Consider the following 26,515-nt stretch of genomic DNA (forward strand, 5'->3'; position numbering starts at 1 on the left):
GCAGCTCTGGCGCTGTGCTGGAGCCGCGGCTGCTGGAGCCACAGGAGCGCGGTGCTGAATCAAAGTAGTGTGAACACCCCAAAGATCCCAAACAGCTGGCAAACCTCTGTTCTGAACTTCCTCATTATCTCGCCTTTATAAAAATAAGTGAAGCAGAGCCGTGGTCTAGACGGCATCTCAAAACCCCACCGTAATTCTCTAATGAGAAATATTAATAAATGTGGTCTATAAAGCACTTCTGGTTAATGACATTATACTGGCTCCTCCTTTTCATCTCCATCTGTTAAATTGCTTTAAAAGGCAACTTAATTGCCTTTTAGAGTTAGATTGCTTGAAAATGTAAAAATACTTCAACTATTTCCCTGATCTTGCCTTCCTGTGTAAGCCAAGTCTTCCAGGCCATGAACCCATGCTCTGCTCTCAGTGAGAGAAGCCGGGGGTTTGTGAGATGGTGCAGGGACAGGGGGCGATTGGTGAGCGTGAGATCCACGCTCACACCCGTCCATCGGTGCGGGGCCTGTGTTATAAATGCTCTAGAGCATTGGGATTCCGTTGAATTTATGGAATCTACTTTTCAGTTACACCAGAGCAGGCAAAACAAATAGTTTATTATTTCAGAAAACCTTAATGAACCCCCCTGAAAAATAAAATAGAGCTGGGTTCACGTGGGATCCGTGATAAATGGCGCATCCTTTGCCATCGCTCTTTGCAAGCGAGGCGTTCATGTGGCAGCTTCATTAACTTCCCTGCAATAATTTGCAGATAAATTCAATCCAAAAAAGCACAAGTATTCAAGCACCAGTAATAATATGAATTTGATTTTTGCACATTAAAACTGTGATAAAGCCATACTAATTATTTTTAATTATCTCAAGATGGAAATACGTCACTCATGTAAGTAATTATGTAAGCAATTTAAAGCTGATTAAATAATAATGATTCCTTGCTCATTGCCTTCAAAGTGCCTATAACCAAATTTAATTTTAAGCAGGATCAAGAGAATAATGACTCGATTTGAACATTAATTACTAATTTTAATCCTAATTCATTAAAAACAGACCTATTTTTTTGCAGACTCTGCAGGCCATTAATTGACATTTTACCAAACGAGTCATTATTTTGGCATGGAGAAGTGTTTGTCAAGCGGCGCCTCAGGACCGCCAGGGGGATGTGAGGGGCTCCACGGGGGCTCCTCCCAGCGGGCGTCCCCGTCCCGTTGTCCCGTTCGCTGGGGTCCAGCTCCCCCAGGGCGCTGGAGGCGCAGCGGGGACGTTGCTGCTCCCGCTGCCCGGGGCGGCTGCATCGGTTACCGTGGGACAGCAAAGTGAGGAAAAGGTGTCCTGCAGCACAGAGCCTCGCTGAGGAACCACGGAGCAGGGCAGGGACAGTTCAGGTCAGTTCAGAAGTGTCAGAATGAGGTTTATTGCTTTCTGTCCAGTTGAGCTGGAAATGGATGATCTGAGTAATTTGTTCAGGGTTTGGTCCTGGAAGGTACAGCAATGTACAGCCCAGCTGCTCCAGGGCTGCGGGTTCGGCGGCTGTTGTGTGTGCCGGGTGTTGTTTCGGTTTTTGTCCTTTTCGTCTGGGCTGTACCAGCCGCCCTCCTTTGTTAGGAACTGGGGCAGTATCGAAACCACCACGTAGTCCCCATTGCTCTGAACTGGCGTTACCCACCCTTTTGCCCTGTTGGTTTAAGGTGGTTGGTTTCTGAATTTGTATTCCTTATGCTTATTTTTCCAATTTTTGCCTTCCTCCTGTGTAAAGTAGCCTCTGAAGCAGAATAGTATCTCTAAAGACTTGATTTGAGGCATGACCATCCAGCTCTGTATCACCTGTCGGGGCTCCAAGAAGACCACACCAAGGGGATCCTTGGCGGGCACCCTGTTTTATAGTCAGATCAGATCTGGCTCTGGGCATTCCAGAAGCTTCCCGGCTTCTCTGCCCCATCTTCTCTCCTGACACCCCTGGCCAACAACTGGGGGTCTCATGAAAGAGCCGTTAACTGCCCCATTGAAGGAGAGCGGGATGTGCATGCAGCTGCCACACCAGTGCCTCCCAACGGAGCATCACCCCCAGCCTTGCAGGAGCTGTGCTTCGGTGATTAGTGAAAACGCTAAGAAAACTTAATTACAAGACTGATACGTAAGAAATTCCACTTGCAGCTGATGCCCATCCCCGCTTTCTCTTCAGCGGTGCCGTCTCTCCATTAGCCGGCGGCCGCCACACCTCATCATGGCGCTGCTGGTTTCCATTTGCTCCATCTCGCCTGTGTTTTCCATATTTCCAGTGCAGCAGCTGTTCCAGATCTACGAAACCTGCACTTGCTCAGTCCCAGCAACTCTGATTCTTACTTTGCCTTTAGCCTTGGAAAGTCTGCAGCCCTGATCTACTCTCCTTACTTCAGGTTGGCTTGTGCATTGCCCTCTTATTTTTCCACTTGAACCTGTATTTTCCAGCAGTGGATTCAAATCTTGCAGTTTTACAGCATTAAAACGTTTTTCTGTTCCAGTCTGCAGTGAACCGGCACCTGTGGCCAAGACTGCGCAAACATGAAGAGCCTGGCTCTGCCCGGCCGGGTCGAGCTGGCATCAAAACAATGTTCCCTTTCAGCTTGAACATCTCGCTCCTCATCGCTCCACGCAGGTATCAGAACTTAGAGAGCTAAAGAACTAAAGGGTATAATAGAGAAATAAGATCATTCCTTCTTCACTTATAATATAAACCAACTTTTAATAACAAAAACTTCTATCACGTTTTCAATGAGAATAACACAGATTTCCATGTACACCAGTGCAGTGTTGGTGCCCTGGGCTGCTCTGAGGAAACGGGGCCAGTTCTGCCCAACAGCCCATGGACACCAGGTGGGGATCTCGGCCTCCTTCATTTTTGGATGTTTCTACAGTTCGTATTTTGATAATACTAAGTACATTTCAAGATGAGGATTCAGTAGAGACACATCCAATTCTTCTTCAAACAGCAAAGGGCAAGTATAACTCTTCCAAAATTAACAAAATACTCAGAAAGTGCATTGAAATAATGATCTGCTCGTGTGGCCGCAGTACTAACGGATACCCGGGAACAAGCCCTGTATCTCACAGCTGGTGAGCCATGGATGTCCCAGTTCCTGCCACGGGCTGCTGACTTCAGACAAACAGTGATTATAGAACAGATTAAACAAAAACAGACTAAGAAAGAAGGTTCAGAACAATCTGCACCCCCGACTTGTCACAGCCAGTTCGTGTTGATGCATAGATTAAAAAGAGACCTTCATATCCAAATGGAAAAAAAAATCTAAGTTTAATTTTTGAGTTGGCTTGGATGTTAATGAAACAAAGCTAAGCCAGCTAAAACCCGAACACCCTCACAAATAACCCCGAACCTTCACGTGCCAGGCCGTGCGTCCCCGCACAGCGCTGGGTAAGGCACTCGCTCCGAGGAACGTCACTTCTGTCCTGAGACTGCCGAGGGCTGCAGGTGGCTCCAGCCAGTGACGGGGACGCAATCACTGTGCTTGGGGCAACACCGACAGGGTAGAGTACGTTAGATACACCATTCCTTTTCTCTTTTAACTTAAAAGCAACCCTAATACATCTCAATAACCGTATTAAAGACTACTTAAATACTGAAAGATTTTAAATAATGTAGATCTTTTTTCAGTAAACTGGGAGTAGCTGTGTAATTGCCAGCATATTGGTCCCATTTTAAACAATATAATTTTTATTTAGATCTTGTATATATAATAACATGATCGAAAACACATATTCCACTCCACATAAATAAGTATAGTTCTTCTGACCTGTTTTAAAAACTACATCTGTTCAAATAATCAGATTATAAGACTGTATTTTTCCTTTGTAAAGTTTCCTTTAAAATCCTCCACTCGCACTCTCTTCTCTTCACTAGCACTGTATTGCCAGAGTACAACAGGGCATTAGTAGAAAGAGTTAATAAAAAACCTGAAAGCTACAGTAAGTAAAATGAAGTAACGTTAAGAAGTACTATGGAATGTATACTCTGCAGCATAGAGAGACTGGTTCTCACTGGGCTGAAGTGGAAAATTACTCCAGAAGAAGTTCTTTATGTTCATACTTGAATAAACCATAAGTTGTGCTATGTGTTGTTCCAAAGTGCAGGTCAGTCCATGAACAGTGGTGTTTACGAAGCTGCTGCTCGAGGGCGCTGACCGGAGCTGTGCGGCACTTCCCTGGGCGCCGGGTGCAGCATGGAGAGACCCGCGTCCTCCAGCGTTTTCTTCACCCGTCTTGAAGTCCGCGACTCCCAGGTGGCAGCACAGACAAGTCACCGGTGAGCGGTCGCCCCGGGCCCCGGCAGCGTGGTCCATAGGCTCTGCGGCGGGTGTCCAGGATTTCCTCCGGCAGCGGGAGCGCCAGAGCCCCACGGGCCACATCCATCCCTGGGGCAGCACCGCGGGGCGGCTCACCCGCGCCTCGGCCGGGGCTCCGCGCTCCAGAGAGGCTGCAACGCGGCTGTCGCGTTCGCTTCTATAAATCCCCATCTGTAGGTGGCTGGCACAACCTATAGAGTCTTTAAGGCAGATGAAGAGATTGGTATTAAATACCATAAGAAGGATGATAACGTAACATTATAGCATAGTGTGAGAGTGAGTTTCTCCTTTAGCCTTCTGCAAGTTTTAGAGGTAATTAGATATCAAGAATACCACTATTTTTGACTTTAATAATTGCAAATTTAGAAGTGCCACTAGTGATTTACTAACTATTTACAATCTTTGTCTAAATACTGCTTGAGACTTCCCATCACTGCCTTTTAACTTTGGGTCTCCAACAGTCCCTTTTCTCTTTTTCTATTTCTTTTGGTTCAAACCCGCTTCAGTATTTTTCCTGAACAGGAGAGTTCATCCCTCATACAGACTGGGACACCCAACAGGTAAAATAACGGATTTGGTTGTTGATATAGTTGAAAAGACTCTGGTTACTCTGACTTGAAGCGCTTGCTCTTAAACCCGCTCTGCCGCAGCGGGCGGCCCCGCTCCCCCAGCACGCGGCAGCGCTGGCCTGCGGCTCAGAGCGGCCGTTCGGGAGCTTTTCCTCCTACGCGCCCCACACCGGTGGCAGTCGCTCAGCCACAGGAGTCCAGAGCAGACCCTTCTCTGCGCAGCTACGCTGTGTTCAGAAAACTCAGGAACTTTGTGTCAAGCTGATTAATCCACAGTGCACTGGTTTAGTAGAGTGAGAAAGAACAACAGCAATTTGTTCCTTTTTTTACGCTATGGCTACTCAGGCAATCTGGTTATAACGGCAACTCCACAATCGTGACAGAAACATAAAACCAGAACTCGGATAAAATGCATAATACGCAGTAACCTACCGAGGCGCACACTGTGGCATTTGGTCCATCACTTTCAGATTCTTGGCAGAGATTTCAACCCTTGGTCCCTGAGGAAACAGAGAATTTATGGCACTGACAGTATTGATAAAGCATCTGATCCTTAGGGGAAAATATTATAATGGGAGTATGGTTTCTATTTGAGAATCCATTAACTACTTTCAGAAGATTTAGAATCCATTGGGTGGATACATTAGTCATCTGTGTTTACTTAAAAGATGGAATTGGTCCCAAAGCACTTTACAAGCACTGCTGTCTGGCACTAGGGAATTTCTCTATTTAACACTGTGACTGAGACTTGTTCTTTCTATATACAGAAACTGTCTTAAATATACCGGGTAATCTCTACTTTCTAACCATCAAGGCACACACTTTAAATAATGTACACTGAGGCATGCATTCTAGTTGCTGTCACGGCTGTATACGCAAAAGTGAATTTGTTCCTGTCCAATATTCATGTATCTATTCAGACATTAACAGAAGTTTGGCTCTATGGGTTTGTAGCGCACAAAGTACAGTGCCACACCAAAACAACAGGGGTTTGCACAACGGTGTTAGTGGACTGGCACGCAGCAGACACACAGCCAGACGCTTACTTGCTTGCGCATGATGTCTGTGGCTTGCATGATGCACTTGGGCAGGAGTCCGTGGCTCCGGGCCAGAATGGCCGCTTGCTCCAGGGACACGCTCAGGGTGCTCCTGAACACGGGAACAAGCAGCACGGAATCACAGATCGCACTGAAAACTGCATAAATAGGTATGTACAGCACGCCTACTTGTTAAGTATGACTTCTGTTAGCTAGTGTTCTTAGATTTAATTGTTGAAGTTTTTACTCACAACACTATCAAATGACCTCAGTCCCACGTTTCCAGTCTCGTTCCACCTAAACGCTGCAGCTGAGTCCCCAGCAGCATCGTGCAAGGCTGCGTTCCACTGCCGCTCAGCAGCATCCTACAAGGCTGCATTCCACTGCTGCTCCGCACCGATCCATGTGAAGTTATTCACAATGAATCACCTGTTTACACGGTGGTTCTGAGACACTGGGAGCACGGGGGTGCGCTCAGGATCAATGCTGCACACACCAAGGTCCTAACGCCACTTTTGAGCAGCTTCCTACATTTTCAGTGGGTGACTGAAGACAACGTTGGCTGAAAGTTATATGCACTGAGATCACTCAGTTGCATTGGATGATGCGCCGAAACATAAAAAAGAGATTGTGTTTCAATACTAGTTATTAACAAAAGTATTAAAAGTCACAACCTACCCTAAAAAGAAGATGGCAGTAGATTTAGGTCCTTATTATATTCCATTACCATCTACCTTTCTATTGCTTTGAACAGAATCAAATGTATGGCTCCAGTCCCTAGAAAGGCCAGCAGCTCTCGCCACAGCAGCCACGCGCGGTCGCTCAGCCTCACCTCTGCATGCCGGTGCCGCACATGGCGATCTGGCAGGCGCCCAGGCGGTAACACAGCTCGGAGGACACGGGCAGCAGCCCAGCGCCTGCGCTGCTGCTGGAGCAGCCCGACTGCGCCGGCTTTGTGCTCACGAAAGACTTCATCAGCCTACACAGCTCATCCATCGCGTTAATGGGGCGAATAAGCTAAACAAAGCAGTACAAAAATGCATCAGTGGTGTGTTACACCTTCACTTGTACAGACATTTACAATTCTTCATCCTGCGTCTAAGCACAATAATCTACACAACAGTAACTGCCACACCGTAACAGCTATTTAGAATATATATGAACTTTGGAAGTGGAAAAATATAGACAATTACTTAGGTTTGGGGCAACTGTTCACAATTATAGATAAATTGTTTACAATGTATATTATAATTGTCAAAATAGTCTCTGATTTTTCTTCCCTGCAGTAGCATTTAATGCCTTCCACGCACACGTTCACGCATCGCCTATCCCCATCAGGGAAATACTGCTCTCCCGTTTCCTTCTATAACTGTGAACAACGCACAGCTTGCAAATTCTGCAGTTGTTCATTGCATGCATCTGTGGGAGAGGCAAATGAGTTCATCCTGTCTAACAGCGGACACTGCAGGGGCAGCCAGGGTGACACGGGGCCTCATCGGGGCATGAGCGAGGGGGTGGTGTCCACCGTGGTTCTACACACCAAGCATCAGAGAAATTCAGGTCGCTTGTTCAGGGCAGGGAGCATTTCTTGAGTGATGTCTGGGTTTGCAGGGGTCTGCCCCAGGGCTGTCCCACGACTGGGCTTTAGAGACCCCCTCATGCAGAAATGAACACAAAGGAACAGTACCTGGTCAATCTTCACTGCAGTAGTATTGGAATCCGTGGGCAAGTTTGACCTCTCCAGGTAAAACGTCCTGCGGAAGGGCCGGCAAGGACCATGTTAGTCGGTGCGCCTCATTTCAAGCACATACAATGTCTATTACCTTGTAGAAACCATCTGAGAAGACCAGCCTAAATCAAACCTTGTACTTCAAGATCTGCTTTTTGAAGAATTTTGATTGCAGTAATTTACAGAGTCTGTACTAAAATATTCCAAATTCCCCTTTCTAATGTAATTTTATCTCTACAAAAATGCCGAAGTGAAATGAGCTGGGAGCTCCGTCCGGTACGGTGCGCAGCTCCAGGCCGAGCCCACCGCGGGGAGCTGACAGGCTTCCACACGACCGGGTTTGCACAGGAAACCACCAGGGACAGAGTCCATTTCTCATTACGTTTTAAGGTGCGTAGCAAGGAGCACTTTTTTCAGTGTCTTTTAAAGCAAAAGATAGATAAGCAGGAAATACCTGAGTTTACGGTAGTATTGCTGCACCTTTTCAAGTGAAACACCATTAATCTGCTGTTGAAGCTCTTCTAAGGATGAACCGGGCGGCTGGGATTGCCCCTCCGTACTCTCCAGAGCTGAAGAAGGAAACATTTTACTAAACCTGTGTTTTTGATTTTTTTAGAATTAATTAACTTATTTATCTCTATCATTTCACTGCTCAGCAAACGACTGTTGGATCATGTCCAGGCTGACTCTGTTACTGCACTAATTTAACACATTTCCCAGTAAGGGAGTGCAGTGGTAGCACCATAAAGGTGAGCTGCACAGGAGGCAGTTGTATCTAAAAGCAATTACTCCCAATTGATATCCCCTTGAAGGAAACTTCCTGTATTGTATTTTGGTGTGAATATTTGCTTAACAAGGTGATTTCTAGCGCAGACAATTCTGTCGTGGTGTGTGCTTTTACAAACACGTCTGTGTAGCCCAGGAAGGTCTGACACCATACTAGATCGGACTGCTCATGAAGCCCAGTACAACGTCTCTGTGGCCTGGGTCTTTACAGGAAGGCACAAGAAAGCCCCAGCCAGGCAGATCTTGTTCTCACGACTGAGCCTTGTTCTAAAATCTGGCGCTCTCCAGGTCCTCCTGGAACAGAAGGATCTGGTTCTTCAGTGTCTGTCATTCTCAGCTGTGTTAAGAGCCTCATGGTCATTCTTCATTTTGAATCTTTCATCCGTTAGCTTATTTTGCTGAAGAAGGCTTTTTATAGATACCTTTTGTAAAGAGCACCGTGTGCAGTTTCAAGCTTCCCCCGTTCTGAAAGCGAGAAGGCAGCTTGGAGAAGTAGTAGCTGTCCAGGTAGAAGAAAACCTTCAAGGCCTGGCGACTCCCCTCCACGTGGTAGCAGACCTGAGTATCTGCAGAAATACAGAGAAAACACGTGCTGCTTCCCCACAGCAGAACTGTGAAACCACTGCTACCCGAGTTTGTCAGGTTATCTAACGACACTTCAGATCTCCACGACCAGATGAATACAGCAGAGCCTTTACTGAGAGCGTGCGGGCCCTGAGACAACACCGGAACAGATACAGCGTGACCTGGTGTGACGCTGGATGCTATGATACAATACACACGGTTAATAATTAAAATCCCATCTTGTTTCATGGCACCTCATAGTCACGGCATGGTCTGTCAGATTTACAATCGTGGAGGACATTAACCCATAAAACAAGCAAGAAATCAAAAAGAGCTTCAAGGAAACAAAGAATACTCACTTGCTACAAGACTTTCATCCAACTGCTTGAAATAGAAGGCAACTTTGTCCAGTTCGGCCAGGGTGACCTGGATGTCCTCCAGCATGGTGCGCTCCTCCTTCTGAGAGCAAAGAACGGATACAAACGGGTTATGATCAGGAAGAGATCAATGGCGGGAAGGTGTGGTTGTTATGGAAATGCTTTGGTTCAGCACACCTAGAGCAGAATGTGGAGCTTTCCATGAACTCCATCCCAGCCAGGTCATTACTAATGGCTTTTTACCTCTGTAACACGAATTTAGCTGCCCTTTGCTCAGGTGTCACTCGATGTGATTCACACACAGGTTTAAGAACTGAGTAAGTTTAAGGGTATCTTTCTCCAAACTTTCCACCTACTACTGTGAAGAACAGCCTGTCAGTTACTGCCAAGTAAGTGTCTGTACATTCCATGCAATGGGAAGAAACTGGAGTTATATATGCATATACTTTGGATTGTACTTAAAAAAACAAACCCACACTCAATCTGCAAGGTTTGCAAAGTCCAAAAAAGACACTTTTCTACAGTGTCAGAGCTACTTGTCTTTTTTATACTCCTTTTTTCTTAACATTTTCACAGACACGGTAGCTTATCTACTGTAGCTGTGGCTTTTCTGTTCATTAGGTGCGGACCAGCTCCTCTCCTCCTTAGGTGTGATGCCTCAAGTACAGCACCACAGAAGTGAGACTGCAGTCTATTTATTCTATCAAAGTGTCCAGTGTACAAACAAAAGCCTGTTATAGATTTTCATGTTGTCTGAGAACTCAGAACTTTTTCACCTATTTGCAGAAGTGTGTGTTTCCACCAGAAGATGGCAGGCCACTCACGCCTCAGCAACAGCTGAGCGCTAAGACCTCCTAAATGCAGCAGCATCACTCCAAACACGGGGCAGACAGATTCCTGCAGCGTTCTGTTGTGACAGCGGGTCTGGGATTTGCGAGGAGATGAAGATGATGGGGTATGGAATATTGGCACATGGCTGTCAGCAGCGGGAGTCCCCAGAGGCTGCTGCAGCGAGGGTGTAAACGCTGCTCGAGTGAAGGGGCTCTGGCTGTGCTGCGAGGAGCAGAGACTCCCAGCAAGTGTGAGCAGAGCCGGGTGCCACGGCCCTTCATCTTACCACAGCGGGGGAGAGGAGAGACTGGTAGTTGAGTAAAACACCGGTGGCTGCTATCTGCTCCAGCCACTTCCTGCTGGCGTCTCTGCTGCTCTCCTCGTATTCCCCGTTGTTGTTGTATCGATAGTTGAGAGCAGCCAGCAACTGCTCCAAAAAGGTGCAAATCGCAGCCACAAGAGACTGACAGAAGATGCAATCCCGTCTCAGCTGCAGCTCAGTATCTGCCAGAGAAGGGGAGAGAAGCACAGGAGTCATGAGTACACTTGTTTCTCACCTCACTGCCAAAGCAGCAGTTGCATGTGTGTGCCTGACATTTGGCTTCTGCTGCGCAGCCCAACAGACAGACAGACAGACAGACAGACACCCTCTCCTGGCAGCGGGGCCGGGGGTGTGGGTCAGGACAGCACAGCTGAGTACACGCGTGTGGGAACATTTTCTAGTCCACTTGACTGTTCGCTCCTGCCTCTGCCATCTGCAACGCGCCTTCTTCTGGCTGGGAAAGCTGTCACTCCTTGGTGCCCTATCTGGACTGTTTCCCTTCTTTTCGTGTTTACAGAAGCAAGAGAATTCTTGAAAAAAGCTCTCTGCCATTGCTTCTCTCCTGGGCTATTAGAGATTCATCTTCCCCCATCCATCTGTGTTTTCTGGGCTTCCCATATGCTTAACGCATTAACCAGGCCTGCCCATACGGTACCAATTGGTTTATGTTTCCTGGGAGAATTTCCCCCGTGTTAACTTTGCTTCAGGCCCACCTGCCATGCTGGTCACATCAACCTTGTCACACTTAAGGGGATTGCAGGCCAAGAGGCACATGAATAAGTGAAGAGCTACTTCCCAGGCCCCCTGGGCTCCTCCAGCAGCACGGCAGCCATCCCCGGAGAAAGAACTGAAGACATCACCCAGAGCCTCTGAAGACCTGGATTATGTTCGTAAGCACTGAACACAACAGACCGACACGCACCCCAGGCCCTGCAGGGCAGCCAGTCCCGCCGTGCTGCTCGGAGCGCGGGGACGGGCACCGGGCTTAGGACTGTCCCCGTGGCAAAGGAGCCTGGTGCCATAAAGCCACCAGAGCCAATTCGGTGCCATCTGCTCCTCTGTTCTTTCCAGAGGACGTTCATGGAAATGCTGCTGGAGATGGGGCACAGGTAGGGACTTACGAGTCATTATATCTGCTGCATTGAAAACAGTCTTTATGGACACAGGACTGACATCACCGGCTGGTCTGGACAGACTCACGGACCAGCCCTGGCAGCAGCTGACAGGTGACTTAGAGCCATACAAATTGCTCATCTTCATTCAAACCCATGTACACCAAGCAGGAGTTTCAATTCCACCAAGCCTGCACATCCGCTCCTGGGAAACGCCTGTCCCTTGATCTGCACACACAACGTTTCGCACATGGCAACAGATCAGTGATGTCCAAGGGGTATCTGGGTGCTGCCTTCGCATTTAGGATCTCAGTCTGCGCCCGGCTGTAACTGCAGTACACGCAATCCTAACACGCCTGCTCTGTTTGGACAGACGGCAGAGTCCACGGTCTCCCAGAAGGTTGTGCAGCAGGTCTCATTTTTGCTGCATGTTCTCACCACAGCAGGAAACAGGAACGAGCAGGTGGGAAGGAAGATGGACAGAGGAAAGAACGAAGACAGTAAAAAGAAAAACAGTGCTCGTGAAACATCAGCGACCAGCCTGCAGTGAACTGAAATAATGTGAACTGAGAACAGCTGTCAGATGTATGGAAAGGTTACCCTAGATGTGGAACATGAGAACTGCTAGCACCAAATGCCAGGGAAAAATCTACATGCTAGGAAAAAATAACATTCTGAAGTATGCACACACGTGGGCCGAAGCGAAGTGCCAGGGACTTTGTACATACGATCTTGTTCCGCAACAAATCAAAACTTCTTACCTGTGCATTTTAACAAGGCCAAAAGCAGCTGATTCTTCCCATCTAGAACAGTGAAGAAAAGCAATGCCCCCGTTAACACGATCCCAAGGGTAGATCTGGCCGCATTTGGTTACGTTTTCTCATTCCCCACCATCCCTGCCCCCTGCGCGGCCATTTCCATTTACTCTGGCAGCCCTTGCTTGCACAGACATTTTAATGACTGAGAAAGAAACAAGGTGTAAATAAAACAATTGTACACGCTAAGTGCTCTGTTAACTACCATAAACTATTCTAAACAAATTGCACAAGTAGATGAATCCCTAAGGAGGTGATTTCTGTAACATCAGATCCTGCTCCTGTTCCAGTTCGACCAGACTGTAATGGTTTAGGATGTTGTAGTATCCGATTAGCATTCTTTTCATTTTGGAATATACCAAGTATATCGCTCTTCATTTTCCAAACGAGTTAAAAGGGTTTTACCAGTCTGATATAATTCTGTCTGAACGGGCTGATGACATAAAACAAGGGAGAAAAAGTTATTTGGAATCGCTGCACAGGTGAGATTTTACCATACAGCACCAGGACTCTTCAACCGATAACCTGTTTTACCTGCTCTGCTCTAGAGCCCAGTGCAGCCTTAGTACAAATTGAGATTAAATGATAAAATGATAAAACGAACTGCTAGACCTGATTAGATCGAGATCTTTTCTCCCTGAAGCCAATAACAAACTCTATTTACACACCTTCCACGTGTTTTTGTATGATTTCAACAAGGTTCTTGATGCGTAATGGAAGGTTCCACGGATCTTCTTGAATGCTGGCTTGAATGTTATTCCGACACCTCACTGTGGTTTCTTCCTTCTGCTTAAATTCTACAAAAAACAGACTTTGTTAGCGATTAAGGAAATGCCACATAGCTGAGAGTGGCTTATGAGTTGCAGCGTGTATACAGATGAAGGCAGAGACACGGTATCAATAGCAGCAGCTGTGAATGAAGCGTTCTTAAACAGATCTAATAGAGAAGGAAAGAGTCAGTTCCCGTAATCTCACACTCAGCAGTGTCGTGGCATTGTTTTCAGCAGCCTGGCATTGTTTTCAGCAGCCTGGCATTGTTTTCAGGAGTCTGGCATTGTTTTCAGCAGCCTGGCATTGTTTTCAGCAGCCTGGCACTGTTTTCAGCAGCCTGGCATTGTTTTCAGCAGCCTGGCACTGTTTTCAGCAGCCTGGCACTGTTTGAGGAGCGTGAAGTTACGTGCACGGGGGGCAGGCGCAGCAAAGAGCTCCGCGCAGCAGCACACAACCCCCTGGCTTCTCTGCCTTCAGTAACGCGGGCGGCTCTACCGCAGCTCTGGAGTCTGCCTGGCGGAATCACATCAGCGTTCTGGCTGTGGCTGTCACACCCCATCATACTGATGAGATATTATGAAATAGTCTGCTTGTTTTCACCTGATGGAAGCTAATCATTTCATTACAGAGTAGATTTATTCTCCACGACTTAGCTATGTAGCTAAGCCAAATACCCCGTTGTTGGCGATAAAACGCATAAGCAGACAGAGAAACAGAGAAACCGAGCCAAACAACCGCTGGTGAACAGAAAGGGGGCGGCGTGCCCGCGGACACCGCCACTGCCCCGCTGCGCGGCGGCTGCTGGACAGACAGCACAGCCGGGCTGCGGCCGACGCGCTGGGCTCGTCTGCCCCTCGGTGCGACCAGCGGGGCCAGGTAACTGCACCAGAAGACTCTCTCTGTAATAAATGAGACTGTTTAAGCAAAATAAAATAAAGGAAGTGAACACAGGGTGTCTGTTGTTTCTTCGCTTCACTCTAACAGTGCATGGAAAGGGTAACAGATATTCCAGATAAATGTGAATGTTTGCAGAGATGAGTTCAGGTAACAGGACTTCATAGGGGTTATTTCTGGAGTCATGGCGGGGGAAAAAAAAGGCAGAAAAAGCCCCGTTCTCAAGTTTGCCACTGGAACTTAAACCAGAGCCTGTCCCGGGCTGGAGCGGGGCAGGACCCACTGCGGCACCTGAGTGCAGCGGGAGTAACGGGAAACATCTGAGTTCAACTGGGAAAGGAAGTGGAGCAAATGTTCAGAAAATAAAGTCCTCTGTATTTCAGTGGGACAAGAAACCACATCCTGGGCCCCAAAACCATAAAGACCAAAGTCTCATCATGCTCCCTGAGGAAAAAGAAAACACAGTATCATTTGTTTGCTCTATATGGGAATCTGTTTTCAAAATATGTGTCATATGAGGATGAGTTTACTCTGGCAATTATCCACATGAAGAAAAGCAAAATAAGTCATTAAGCAAACTCAGGCAGAACCTTTTGCTGCGTCAGACCTAGAGGGGTCAGCACCTCTGGAGCTCATCAGAGCGCCCATTCACCTGGAACCCCGCCTAGCTCTACCTTGTGCCTTCGAGATACGGACCTGTGCGCACATCGGAGCAGATTTGGAGACTGTGAAAGAGCTGCGAGGATTCAGCAGCACATAACAGAAAAGCCTTCTGTGTCTTTCAGAAGGAATTAATGTGAAAATGACCTTTTAAGGATGCAAAATGTTGATGGTGAGACACAGTACCTGCCATTAATATCTGACTGAGTAGACTGCATAGTTAAGTAACTCTGTGTGGCCATATAGCGAATTTGCGTCTGTGTCAAGCTCAGGAGTCCTAGCAAATCACATTATTAAATACAGTCAGCCTTTTTCTTTACCTTGCAAACTGTGGTCCATTGGAAAGTGCTTGGTTTCCTCGAAGGCCTTAGTTATTACTGGTCCTTTGAGAAGCGCATTGATTGCATCAACCTACAGTTGGAAGGTTTTTAATCAGTGCAAGACTTGCAGAAGAAAATTTGAACAGAACTCTTGCAGGAAAATGCTTTGCATTACACTATTTGTATTTTGGAACGATTTCTCTTTGACACATAGCATGAAGACTTTCTAACCATGAACTGGCCTCAAGAGCCTCACGCTGAATACAGCACTTTGCACAGTGATGATCTACGTGCTGATGAGGGAAAAGATGATACTAAATAATTCTGTGGTGCTACACATCTATAAGACATCTGTTGGCCGAACTTGTGAGGACTCTCCTGAGATCTGTAAGTGTGATCCATTTAGATCATACAAGGTATTAGAATTTGGTCCATACTTTCCTTTCTTCATTAAAGCTTTTTTCCCCCCAGTCTAATGCCTGAGATCAGGCAGGTCAACCTCGCTTAAATCACACAAGGCAACTTGAACGTTGACAAAATCAATTCCTCAAACCTTCCTGCAATATACTTGCTTACACCGTACCCCAAAATCCTGATAGTCTGCCTTCCCTCAAAATGCAATTTCATTAAACAATCTGATATTTCCAATTTGTTGTATTGACATGGGTAAAGAACAAGCAATTCAGTGTAATGGTGATGCTTTACATACCTGGTTAAAAAGGTGTTCCAGACAGCCATGAAGTTTGTCCTGTTTGTCTAAAGGAATCCTCATGTCATTGGGAAGCTCATCTCCTAACAGAGGAAAGACGAAAAGCTTTTAGCTGTCTCACCAACGTCACCTGTGACGCGGCCACAAGGACACCAGCACATTTCACACTGCTGGGGGTGAGGAGTGATCGCTGCTTTATCTCTATTCACAGACCAAAACACTCATGATTTTTTGTATAATGCAAATCTCCAATAACTAAAGGAGCTTATCCTGCCTAATACCTTCTCTGTATTCCAAATTCACTGCGGTTCAGGAGAAAAAGAACAAACCTCTATCTTTATGTTCTTGTGATTAGTTTTGAAGAAGCTACCTTTGCAACTTGAACATGCAAGTGCTTCTCATCAGCAAAGACCTATCAGCTCCACTAAGGGGTCTGGTATGAGAAGTACGCATGGAAGGCAGGCCTGTACTCACCTGAGCCCATCTCATCGCTGCCCAGGTACGAGCTGTTACTCCGTACGCTGGTGTACGACAACACCGAGTCCCGGTTACTGTTGCACTCACTAGAGAGAAAAGCAAGGAAGGTGACTGAAAACATGCTGTCCTTACACAGTCTGACACACCACCATTCTGATTCTGGTAACAGTGCAGTCCCCAGAACTAATTCTGTTCTGCATATACAAAAGAAAAGCTAATGACGTGCAGAACGACCATTAAGCAAGGCCTCAGGGGCTGGCACTGTAACAGGACGTCATCTTCATTTGTAGTGACCACTCAGTGCTTAATATATTACCTGCATCCTATAAATAATGAAAATGGACTTCCCGCCACAGACGTCATCTGGATAGCATCACTGAACATGCTCCACGAGCATCGACAGGGGAGAAACAACAAAAACCTAGGAGACTGAATCTCAGCATTTGTTACCAGTTCTCAGGACACAGCAGCATCCAGCTCCAGCAAACACGGAGGCTGCAGCAGCACGGATACTGGAGACGGGAGAGGAAACGTAAGGAGTCTGTAACGTCAGAGCGTTGGGCTCTGTAGATCCTAAATTACCTCAGGAAGCAGAGGAGTCACGGGTGGCTTCACAGCAACACTGGCTCATGCACACATGAGAAATGGTGGTGCAAATCTCCTCTGCTTGAAGTTCACTGTACAGTAACTATAGCTTAATAAAAGTAATCAAAAAGGCTACAGATCTCAGTCTGTGCCCTCCAGTTAGGTGTCACCATGTTTTTAATGGTACAAGCCCAAAACAAAGCCTACAAAATTCTCCATATTATCTCTCCCTCAGTTTTTATTTTAAACTGAGAGAAGAGAAAGACAGAAGAGCAGTTGAAAGAAGCGTGAGCTGGGTGCTTGCCTGCCCTTTGTGAGACTGTTACCGAAGGAATACATCTTTTCTGAAGACGAACGCTCATGGCAACCACTCCGCAGTATGAACCCTAATCGAATTTGACTTACATGTCCAAATGATCCCGGAGAAAGAAGCATGGCTAATGCAAACAAGATATTTTCTTATCTGTAACACGCTTATTTCTGTAGGTCCTCAGTAGTTTTTCAGATCAAAACCCATCAAACTACATTTTATTATCCCTTGAGAAACTATTATCTGTAATATATGCTTAATTCTCTGTCTCTGTCTAATGAAGATAAGACAGAATAATCTTTCTCATCTTACATTTATGTGTAAAATTGTGAAGAAAGTGACAGACCCACAGAGACTGTTTTTGATGTCACTTTGTTACCCAGAATAGATTAGCCTCAATTATAGAAACCATTTGAACTAAACAGTGTTCATAAATGGGATTCTATTAACAATTCCAGAAATACAGCACATTTCAATAAAAAAGCTCCGGGGCACAGGCGCAGCTGTAAATGTAACCCAACAAACAGCTGCCACAGACCTCTGCACGGCGAGTGCTGGTTCTGCTCCTCCACTGACTCCACGCCTGCTCTCCATGGAGACATTCGGTACTGAACTGGACCAGGGCCTGATGGACCTGTCCTGAGTGAGGGGCTGCACCGTGCGGGCTCCAGAGACCCCCCAATGGAAACGGGTCCCATTCTGTCATCTCCACAGTCCCACATGAACGCAGCGCATCACAACCTGTACTAGCACAGACCCAACTGCGAGCAAAGACCAGGCCTGCAGCGTGCAGCTTCAAAGAGGCCTCATTCGGTCAGGTTACTCTGGTCCTCCCAGCTCGCTCTGAAGTGTCTTCCCTGCTTCGTACAGACAAAGTGCTATGGCCTTGTTACAAATGTGAAAATGGCCTATCACGGATGTAAAACTGCAACGGTTAGACATGGTTAGACATGACTGCTACTTGTTCCGTGTCTTCTGAGGCTGAGTTTCCAAATGTTTCCTCCCAAGAAACAGCTTTGGCAGGTGGGAAACTGCCTTTGGTAGCAAATATTCCTGGAGAAGAAGCGATCAGTCATGTCCCAAAGCCAAGATTCTGAGACACCTGACTAAACATTGCATTTGTGGTTTCCAAAGCCCATTAAACTAAAAATCTCGCTGTCCATTGCTGTTTCTCAGTGCCTTAGACTTTTGGGAAAATTGCCGGCGGAATGGAATGGAAACATCTCCCGACAACGGTGGCTGTTCCAGACCAGGCACTTGGCAAACTCTGCTGAGCTTCCGTAGTTTCCACTTATACAATATATTAAAAGAAAAGTCACACTAGACCTATTTATTTAATCTTGATCAATTTTTTAGAAGCGTTGGTATCTTGGCATTGTTATGATAAAAGGTTTTTTGCTGTGTGTTTCCATTGTAATAAATGTAATGAAATAACCATAGCTAGTGAATACCTTACTAAGTGAATACAGACTAATTGACTGGAAATAATGTTATTTCAAATAATGAAAGTCAGGAAAAGCAGTTCTTTCACGGGACTAAGGGAGTTAGATGTTTAATTCCTGTGTGTTTCTTTGGAAAAACATAATTTTAGCAAGAGTTCACATGACAATTGTGTGGCTTTGGATTAAAAAAACCACACAAGGCCCTTGTTGAACCCACACCTGAATGAGAGTTTTGAAAGGTCATACTGGGTAAGGTAAGCGTGGCACCATCTTCAGACTAACCTGTAGGAGTCTCTGAAACTCATCGTGTCATGTCCAGAGTCTTCCTGGTCCTCCTCAGAAACCTTGAAGCAGACCTTCTTGATGCCGCCGTGCTCCGCCTTGTCGGGATCGCTCTCCTCGGCCCCCAGGGAAGGCGCAGCCGCCTCCTCGGCACACGGGGGCTCGCAGGCACCGCCTCCGGTGGGCTCCGTTATGGTGGACAACAGTCTGCGAAAGAGGAACACGGAGCTCTCAGGGACTGCTGGGGAGTCTCACCAATGACACACAATAACTGCGGCTGCAATTCAGCGACATGAAATCAAAAGCAAACTTGTCAGTATTTTACACAGACTACAGTTACATAAAATGGCGAGCTCTGAGCACGGTTCATTGAAATCCGTGAATCTTGGATCACCAAAGGTCCTGTTTCCACAGGTACCCTGCCCCATAAGGTGCTGCTGAATCACTGTGACCATGGTGGGTTTTAATCCACCCAAGTCCTGCGTTTCTGCATCCAGGCGCTGGGTTTGAGCTCTGGGGCAGCGCCTCAGCTCGCTGGCTCTACCCGGCGCTGCCACCCTTTCCAAACCCGCTGGACCGAGGCTGCGCGCGCTCCCCCGTGGGTGAAACCCTGGGGCACAATGGGCTGTTCCTCTTTGCTACTGGGATTCCTGGAAGCGGCTCTGAGCGGCTCACCAGTTACGGCCTCGTCCCACCCAGATGGCCCCGCTGCCACAGCCCTGCCAGGTCTGCACAGGACACAGACACACGGCTCAAATCCTCCAGTGGTACTGCCAGGAGACCCGTGACAAGAAACGGGAAAAACACAAAAAGAAGAAGGGAAAACAGAGGTGTCATAGGGAAAGCTGCCTGAAATCACAAGTTTGCCGTCGTCTGCCTTATGATAGACAAAAGTCTCAAAAAGACTCTGCCTATATGGAATTCCAAAACTGGTGCTGGCACCAAACAGGTTCTTATATTGGAATATATAGTGAGCAAAACGGTGGCTGTTGAATTCAGGTGGACTTTCAGGAGCGAAGGACAGTAACATATAGATAGGTGGATCTGCACAAGTAGGTTTGACACAAGCAGCAAGGGCACGTGTGAGTACGGCAGACGGGGCTGAGAGGCACGGCGTGTTTTCCGAGGTTAACGCCTGCATTCTATCCGAGCTGCTCTGCAGAGCATACAGGGTTCTCTACTCACTTATTTATCTGAATGACATATTGCTTCATTTCCTTCACTGCGACCTCAAGCTTGTTAAAAAGGTGCAAGTATGAGTCCTGTATCTCCCGATCTTCCTGCTTCAGCAGAACACTGAGTCCTCTCTCCTCCTGCAAGGTTCCTCCGTTCTGCTGGCCGAAGCTGCCGTCCAGATCCCCCCCCTCGCTCAGGCACCTCCAGGACGGTGCAGCCATAGTGGTGATGCAGTGCTGAGTGTACGAGACCGGATTTAAGGTACCTGCTACAGATTGAAAGGTGTAGTTAGTGCAGCTTTCATGACTTCCCCCACTCCATCCCAATAATAATTGTTTGGGATAGGTGGAATTTTAATAGGAAAAATCAAAATTTCACAGAATTATTTTCTATAATTACATTTTATGACAAAAACCATTCTTTTAAAAGAAAAGAAAAAAGAGAAAAGGAGAAGAAAAAAAATGCCCTTGACAGACTAGAGACTTTCAGCTCCAATGCATGACATTTATTTAGTGAGGACAAAAGGAAACAGCACGACAGTCTGACTGACGCACGTTTCCCCTGAATACACCTCTCCTCACGGCACTACAGTCTGACTGACGCACGTTTCCCCTGAATACACCTCTCCTCACGGCACTACAGCCTGACTGACGCACGTTTCCCCTGAATACACCTCTCCTCACGGCACTACAGCCTGACTGACGCACGTTTCCCCTGAATACACCTCTCCTCACGGCACTACAGTCTGACTGACGCACGTTTCCCCTGAATACACCTCTCCTCACAGCACTACAGTCTGACTGACGCACGTTTCCCCTGAATACACCTCTCCTCACAGCACTATTGGCCCTTCTCTATGTTCTTTTAGCCAGTAAGTCAGCTCTATCAGAGCAAACAATTCCCCAGGACATTTAATTATCATGAGATGACCACACTATTTAGCTGCTAAAAACCTTTGACCTGGAGCCTCTTTATGCTTAAGGCACAGCTATTGTACAACACAAGGAAGTTGTCATTTTACTAAAAAAAAATGAGGAAAAAAGGGTACTGGCATGATCGTTTCTTTGGAATTTATTTGGACCTTGCTGAGCAGCAGAAAGACAACTTTTAATGCAGATAAAATCGGTACGATTTGGCAGTTAACGATCACCTTGCTCTGGATCAAGACCAATGATAGAGGGCTTCCGTCCGATGCGGATGCTGAAGGACCTCCCTGCTGAGGTAGTGTTTTTGGGGTAGGACACCTCCATGAGGTTAACGTGGCAGTTGGTGGGGCAGAAGTCCATGCTGCTGAGGGAGTGCGGTTCCATGACGGCTTGTTTGAACGCCGGGCTCACCTTCGTTCTCAGCTCGTCTGCAAACTGGGAGAAACAAAGCAAGCACGTGCTGCTTCACTTGCAAAACCACGATGCAATACAGACAATGCTTTTCTCTCCCTGCCTCCTGTTCCGCAATCAGATAACTTCTGCTGCAGCTGGATCACACAATGGTGAATAACACCTTAAAAAAAGCTCATGAAACAACAACTGAAAGCAATCAGCTCTACGTTCTAGGACTCTCTTTTCACCCAGCTCAGGTAACTGCACAAAAAAGCACGGAGTTTGCTTACACTATGACACACTATCCTTATGTCCATGTTAAATCACACACTGATCATTCTGTTGTCATATTTATTCAATAATATGGTGGAAATGAACCTGCAATTATGTTATAAGCCACAGCTCCGACAAACTGAAAGGAGTGATTTACAGGTAAGGTCCTTTCTTCTCAAAACTTGCAGTTTCAGTGACTTGCAGAGCTGTTCTCACACCTCTAGGACACCCACCTCGAAAGCAGTTTGGACTCGTTAATAATACTAAGACCCAGTTATCACAATGAAGTATTGTCTTGAGACTCTACCAATAAGGAGTAGTGCTGTACCTCTTGGTAGTTTGCGAGCCTTCTGCTAATGCTTTCCAGCTTAGTGTCGCAGATCTGCCGGAACTCATACTGGGGCATGGTGGCCACAGCACTGCTCTGGGATATGAGTCTCTTGCAATTCCTTACAAAGTGATTGTCCTCTGCAGCAAAGGCCTCTAAAATCTAAACAAAAGACACAATGTCGAGGATATGAGACTTGTCAGTGAGGGAAAATACAGTTTTCTTCCACTGAATAAGTGGCAAAGCCCCCGTGTCGTCATGGCTGAATAAAGCTGCCTGCAGAACGAGTTGCCTGGATTACTGCCTGAGAACCACTGTTGTGCCCAATCCCCAAAGTCATAAAACATCCCTCAAAAACGTTCAGAATAAATGAAGTGGATCAAAATCTCCACGGTGCACTGCCGAAGTCACCTGCACTGCCTGGTTTCAAGGGACACAACAGTGACGTGACAGGAACAGTCACTATTAGCTCACTGCTGTCACAAATGACCAACACACTATTGTGGTGCTGCTTCCCAAGAGCAGCCGTTCTGCTCGATTCCTTTAGCGACCCATCCAGCCTACCAGATGGAAAAAGATGCTTGATTTTCTTCCACAGTAAAGCAAATTCTTGAGTATCGGCAAAGAGTACGTTACCAGACAGATAAAGCAATAGATAGTTCCACAGCCGAGGGCTCTCCGCCCTCTGCCTCAAGAGCTGAAATCCTGGAAGCGTTTGCTGACCTGCTCATACCACACGAGCTATTGTAACTTGTTGCATTCTAATGAAGAAAACTCCAAGCAAGGCTGAGAAGACCACGTGCTGCCTCATCTGAAGAGCCATGTCAAGGCACCAGAGAAACGCCTGCATGATGGGCTTCCCTGCTCTGCTCAGGAATGAAGCGGGCCAGGTAGGTTTTCTGGTACCTTTGCAGTGAGACTGAAGCAACCTTTTGGTTCTACAATTTTCTCCAGGACAAAGGATTTGATTCCCGTGCTGCTGACGTACTCGTACACCACGCCGTGCTCCAGGTGGGTGTTATCCACGGTCAGGCTAACGAGGGGCGTTTCTTCACCAGCGACCAGCGGAGAGCTGACGGGCTGCGGGGCCTGGGCTGGAACCAAAATAAGCCGTTAGGGGGGTCTGGCAGCACACATGAACACAGGCAGCCATAGGGAAGAGAAACCTGTCCAGAGGTATCACGAAATGCAAAGACACAACCTTTGGCCCAAGGAGTCTCTGAACGACACGCCGCTAGAGCCTGGGAGGATGTTCTGAGGGACACATTTGCTTTTGGCCACTACTGGAGACAGCGACAGAGGCTTAGACAATGCACATGCTCCCATCCCACTGATTTTCTCCCCGTGTGCGTGCACACATCCACGCACAGCACACTGCATTCAGTTCTGTTCCACGTTCAGACACACGGACCCCAGCAGAAGCTTCACTTTACAAAGCTATACTAAGACAAAAGCTATTCTACGATAATAGTTACACTTGATATTTCTGCCACAGTTTTCCTTCATGGAGCCCCTGAATTGTCCCTGGGTTTCATTCCCCAAGAGGATCTTTACCTGACTCCTGTTGGCTGTTTTGAAGGGGATCCAATTCTGCACTTTGTTCCAGGGAGGAGCGGTCACTGCCGTTCACGTAGGCACCGGGCGCTGCCTGCTGCACTCTGTCCTCTTCTGCATCTTCGTGTGTTCTGTACACCCACTGGTACAATCCCTTTTGGGAGATATAGGCCTCAGCAAAAATGCCCAATCTCTATATGCTTGGACTACAAGGGTGAATCTAGCTGTCAAATTTGTATCTTCTAAGTTGGCTGAAATACCAACATTCCCCCAGATTTCCCCTGAACTTCAGAAAATATAAAATCTAGATAAGCCTCTGGATGATATTCCAGTTTTAGCAATAGTTAATAATATTTAGAACTGTATGCAGTGTAGGAATTGGCATATATAGCATACTAGATGTTTTGCCACTACAGGCAACTGTAATGAGCTCCCGCAGTTACACGAGGACCTTGGTAGATAGGTTTGTTTTTCTGAATAGTGAGCATACAAGCACAGGAGAAGGGCAGGAATGAATGCACCTCCTTCGAGGTTTGTGTTCATACCAGTGCTTCCTGTTGTCTGGTCCTGTAGGCTGTGAAGTGCTCCAGAACCTCCGTGTAGTTTGCCTGCGCTGCGTTGTTCCCGTTGACTTTCAGGACACACTGTCCCGGGTGAAGGCCCAAGGCCGCAGCCGCCGAGCCTGCAAAACCAAGAGCAGAGCGGTCCACAGGAGAGCCCCAGGACGGGGAGAGCGCGGCAACGGCTGCAAGGGGCTTCTGGTTAAGAGTAAGAAGAAGGGCAAGTTGAATGCTGTTGTGCTTTTGCTACTGGGCACTTATTCTGAGAGCTTTGTTGTGTAAGGCAAATACCACGCATCTGTCCTTCATGCTGGGAAAAGCAGAGACCTCCTAGATCTAAATGCGTCCACGGTAGAAACTGAAATTCCTGTGGGAAGTCATCTGGGATTCTTATATGGCTCTTCGAGCCTCACGATCACATTAGCTGAGATGTTGCTTAAATGTAAACAGTTACGTTTGCTTCAGCTTATTGCACTTGAAAGACACAGAACACTTGAGTGTTTCACAATTCACCAGGGTCTAACAAAAAGACCATGATGTACTCCAAACTGGAGTGCCAGAACCACCTTCAGTGGGTTTATTCCAAATTCACGTGAACAAGACTCAGACCCAAATCCATGTCTCAGAAATCTACAGTTATAGTGATTAACTTTTTTAAGGCATCATCATTTAAAATCATACGGTTTTATTCCATATGCAATTCATCTTTTGCTAGCGAAACACTGAGGAAGGAGCATCTTTCCAGCTGGAGCTTCCCGCTCGCACTCTGCAGACTGCTGGAACGTGGTTCTAGGCGCCGTTATGAAAGGCACAATCAGTGTGTCTCCTGAGAACCCCGTGTGTGCTCAGGGTGCTGTCTGCTGTCTGCACACGGACTGCACGTCTGGGTGTGTGTCCCGAAGGAAGGAAGCGGTGCATGTCTGAAAGGTCGCACTGTCTGCATCTGCTGAAAGCAAAGGTTAGAGCTGTGCTTCATTGGTAGCTCAGTTCACATTTCAGTTACAGAAGCAGTAAATGTCTCTGCCAAACTGTGTTTTCTCCTTTTGAAAAGACGAAGGAAAGCAGTCTGCCTCTGTCTTACGTTGGTAATTTACAGCAGCATAAGCCAATATAACGGGAGAAGTCGTCTTCAAGTCTTGTATCGTACTTTGTGATGTCCACTACGAAACGTGACCTGTGTCCCAGCTGTGAGCCCCCAGCACGCCCGCGGCTGCAGCGATCCGAGGTGCTGAGCACAGCCACGAGTACCGAGGACCAGGCGTTACACCTCAGCCTCGTTTACATGGGTATTGGCTGTAAAGCTGTGTCGGATTACTCTCAAAAGACGCAACAAGGTTAGGTTCACTAAGTAAGCACATTTCTGCTTCCAAGAGCTGAAGCGACAAACAAGGCTCTCCCAAGACTCTTTCCACAGCACTGAGGACTGCAGCATCGCCAAGTTTATTCACCATAGGATTAAGTTATTTTTTGTTTTGTGCTGACGGGATTAGTGACCCAACACCCAGTTCATAACGATACCATTTGCTTAGACTGTACCTAGACTATTAGCACTTAAGAGGCAGGAATTATCTTGTTGTTCTATGGTTTTATACATGAGTGCAATACTTCCCCGTGACAGGGGTTCCTAGTCATTATGGCCATTAAAGTAAGTTGTCAGAACTCATTTAGAAGTGTGACAACAAAACCTGGATCTGTCTCGACTGATACAGGTACCCACACACACTCCATATGCACACGCGTGTGTATTTAGCTGTACTCCAAGCTGAACTGTACCACAGCCTTTCTACTTACCTCTTCCTACAGCGTGAACATACGGTGGTGCTGCTCCCCGTATCTGAAAGCAAAGTGCTTCAGGACAGTCTGGGATTTTAATAATCCTGCAGGTACACCAAGGAGAAGAGAAAGCATTTTCAGTCGGGCTGTCAGGGTTCTGGGCAGTCCCGACAGCCTCTTTCCCCAGCATTCACAACCACGCTTGGGGTTAAAGAAAGCAGATAAATAACAAATCAACAGACTTGAAGAAATCATCCACTCCATCTTCATTCTTCAACGCGGATTGGAGATTCTCTTTGTTAATTAAAATTTGGCACTTCCAAACATATTACGTATTTAAGTGAGGAACACAAGTAAAACATCTAATGGTATTTATATTCACCTCCATTTCTAGGAAGACTGCAGCTGTGTCCAGTTACACCAGCTGAGGGTCTTTTCCATTAAAAACAGAATAAACTGGACAAGACATCCTGGTCTGGAATTCAGCATCAAGTGCTCATTGATACGTTCGGTTCTGTGGCAAACTCAGGATTACAGTATCTGATAAGACACTAACAGGGCCAAGCCTCATCACGGGATACAATGGTGGACTGAA

General features: G+C 46.8%; 1 protein-coding gene across 3 annotated transcripts in view; it reads right to left on the minus strand.

The window, feature by feature from the left end:
- Positions 1-2,710: 2,710 nt before the first annotated feature.
- Positions 2,711-26,515, minus strand: part of PREX1 (phosphatidylinositol-3,4,5-trisphosphate dependent Rac exchange factor 1) — a 112,972-nt gene continuing 89,167 nt past the window's right edge. The window contains exons 19-40 of one of the 3 annotated variants that reach the window (XM_065849478.2): positions 25,939-26,024; positions 24,133-24,269; positions 23,588-23,741; positions 22,940-23,127; positions 22,034-22,195; positions 21,264-21,474; positions 20,123-20,378; positions 18,938-19,144; positions 16,316-16,404; positions 15,842-15,924; positions 15,133-15,223; positions 13,156-13,284; positions 12,434-12,475; positions 10,525-10,742; positions 9,390-9,489; positions 8,889-9,032; positions 8,135-8,249; positions 7,639-7,705; positions 6,784-6,968; positions 5,961-6,063; positions 5,347-5,414; positions 2,711-4,545 (exon numbers count right to left, since the gene is read on the minus strand). In XM_065849478.2, the coding sequence (XP_065705550.2) occupies positions 4,503-4,545; positions 5,347-5,414; positions 5,961-6,063; positions 6,784-6,968; positions 7,639-7,705; positions 8,135-8,249; positions 8,889-9,032; positions 9,390-9,489; positions 10,525-10,742; positions 12,434-12,475; positions 13,156-13,284; positions 15,133-15,223; positions 15,842-15,924; positions 16,316-16,404; positions 18,938-19,144; positions 20,123-20,378; positions 21,264-21,474; positions 22,034-22,195; positions 22,940-23,127; positions 23,588-23,741; positions 24,133-24,269; positions 25,939-26,024 (2,878 nt within the window). In that variant the 3' untranslated portion in view covers positions 2,711-4,502. Of the gene's footprint in view, positions 4,546-5,346; positions 5,415-5,960; positions 6,064-6,783; positions 6,969-7,638; positions 7,706-8,134; positions 8,250-8,888; positions 9,033-9,389; positions 9,490-10,524; positions 10,743-11,834; positions 12,097-12,433; positions 12,476-13,155; positions 13,285-15,132; positions 15,224-15,841; positions 15,925-16,315; positions 16,405-18,937; positions 19,145-20,122; positions 20,382-21,263; positions 21,475-22,033; positions 22,196-22,939; positions 23,128-23,587; positions 23,742-24,132; positions 24,270-25,938; positions 26,025-26,515 lie in introns of those variants that run through there. The other 2 variants (XM_065849477.2, XR_011741626.1) reach the window with 2 other exon arrangements.

Source organism: Patagioenas fasciata, chromosome 16, assembly GCF_037038585.1.
Source record: "Patagioenas fasciata isolate bPatFas1 chromosome 16, bPatFas1.hap1, whole genome shotgun sequence".
In the NCBI taxonomy this organism is placed as follows: domain Eukaryota; kingdom Metazoa; phylum Chordata; class Aves; order Columbiformes; family Columbidae; genus Patagioenas; species Patagioenas fasciata.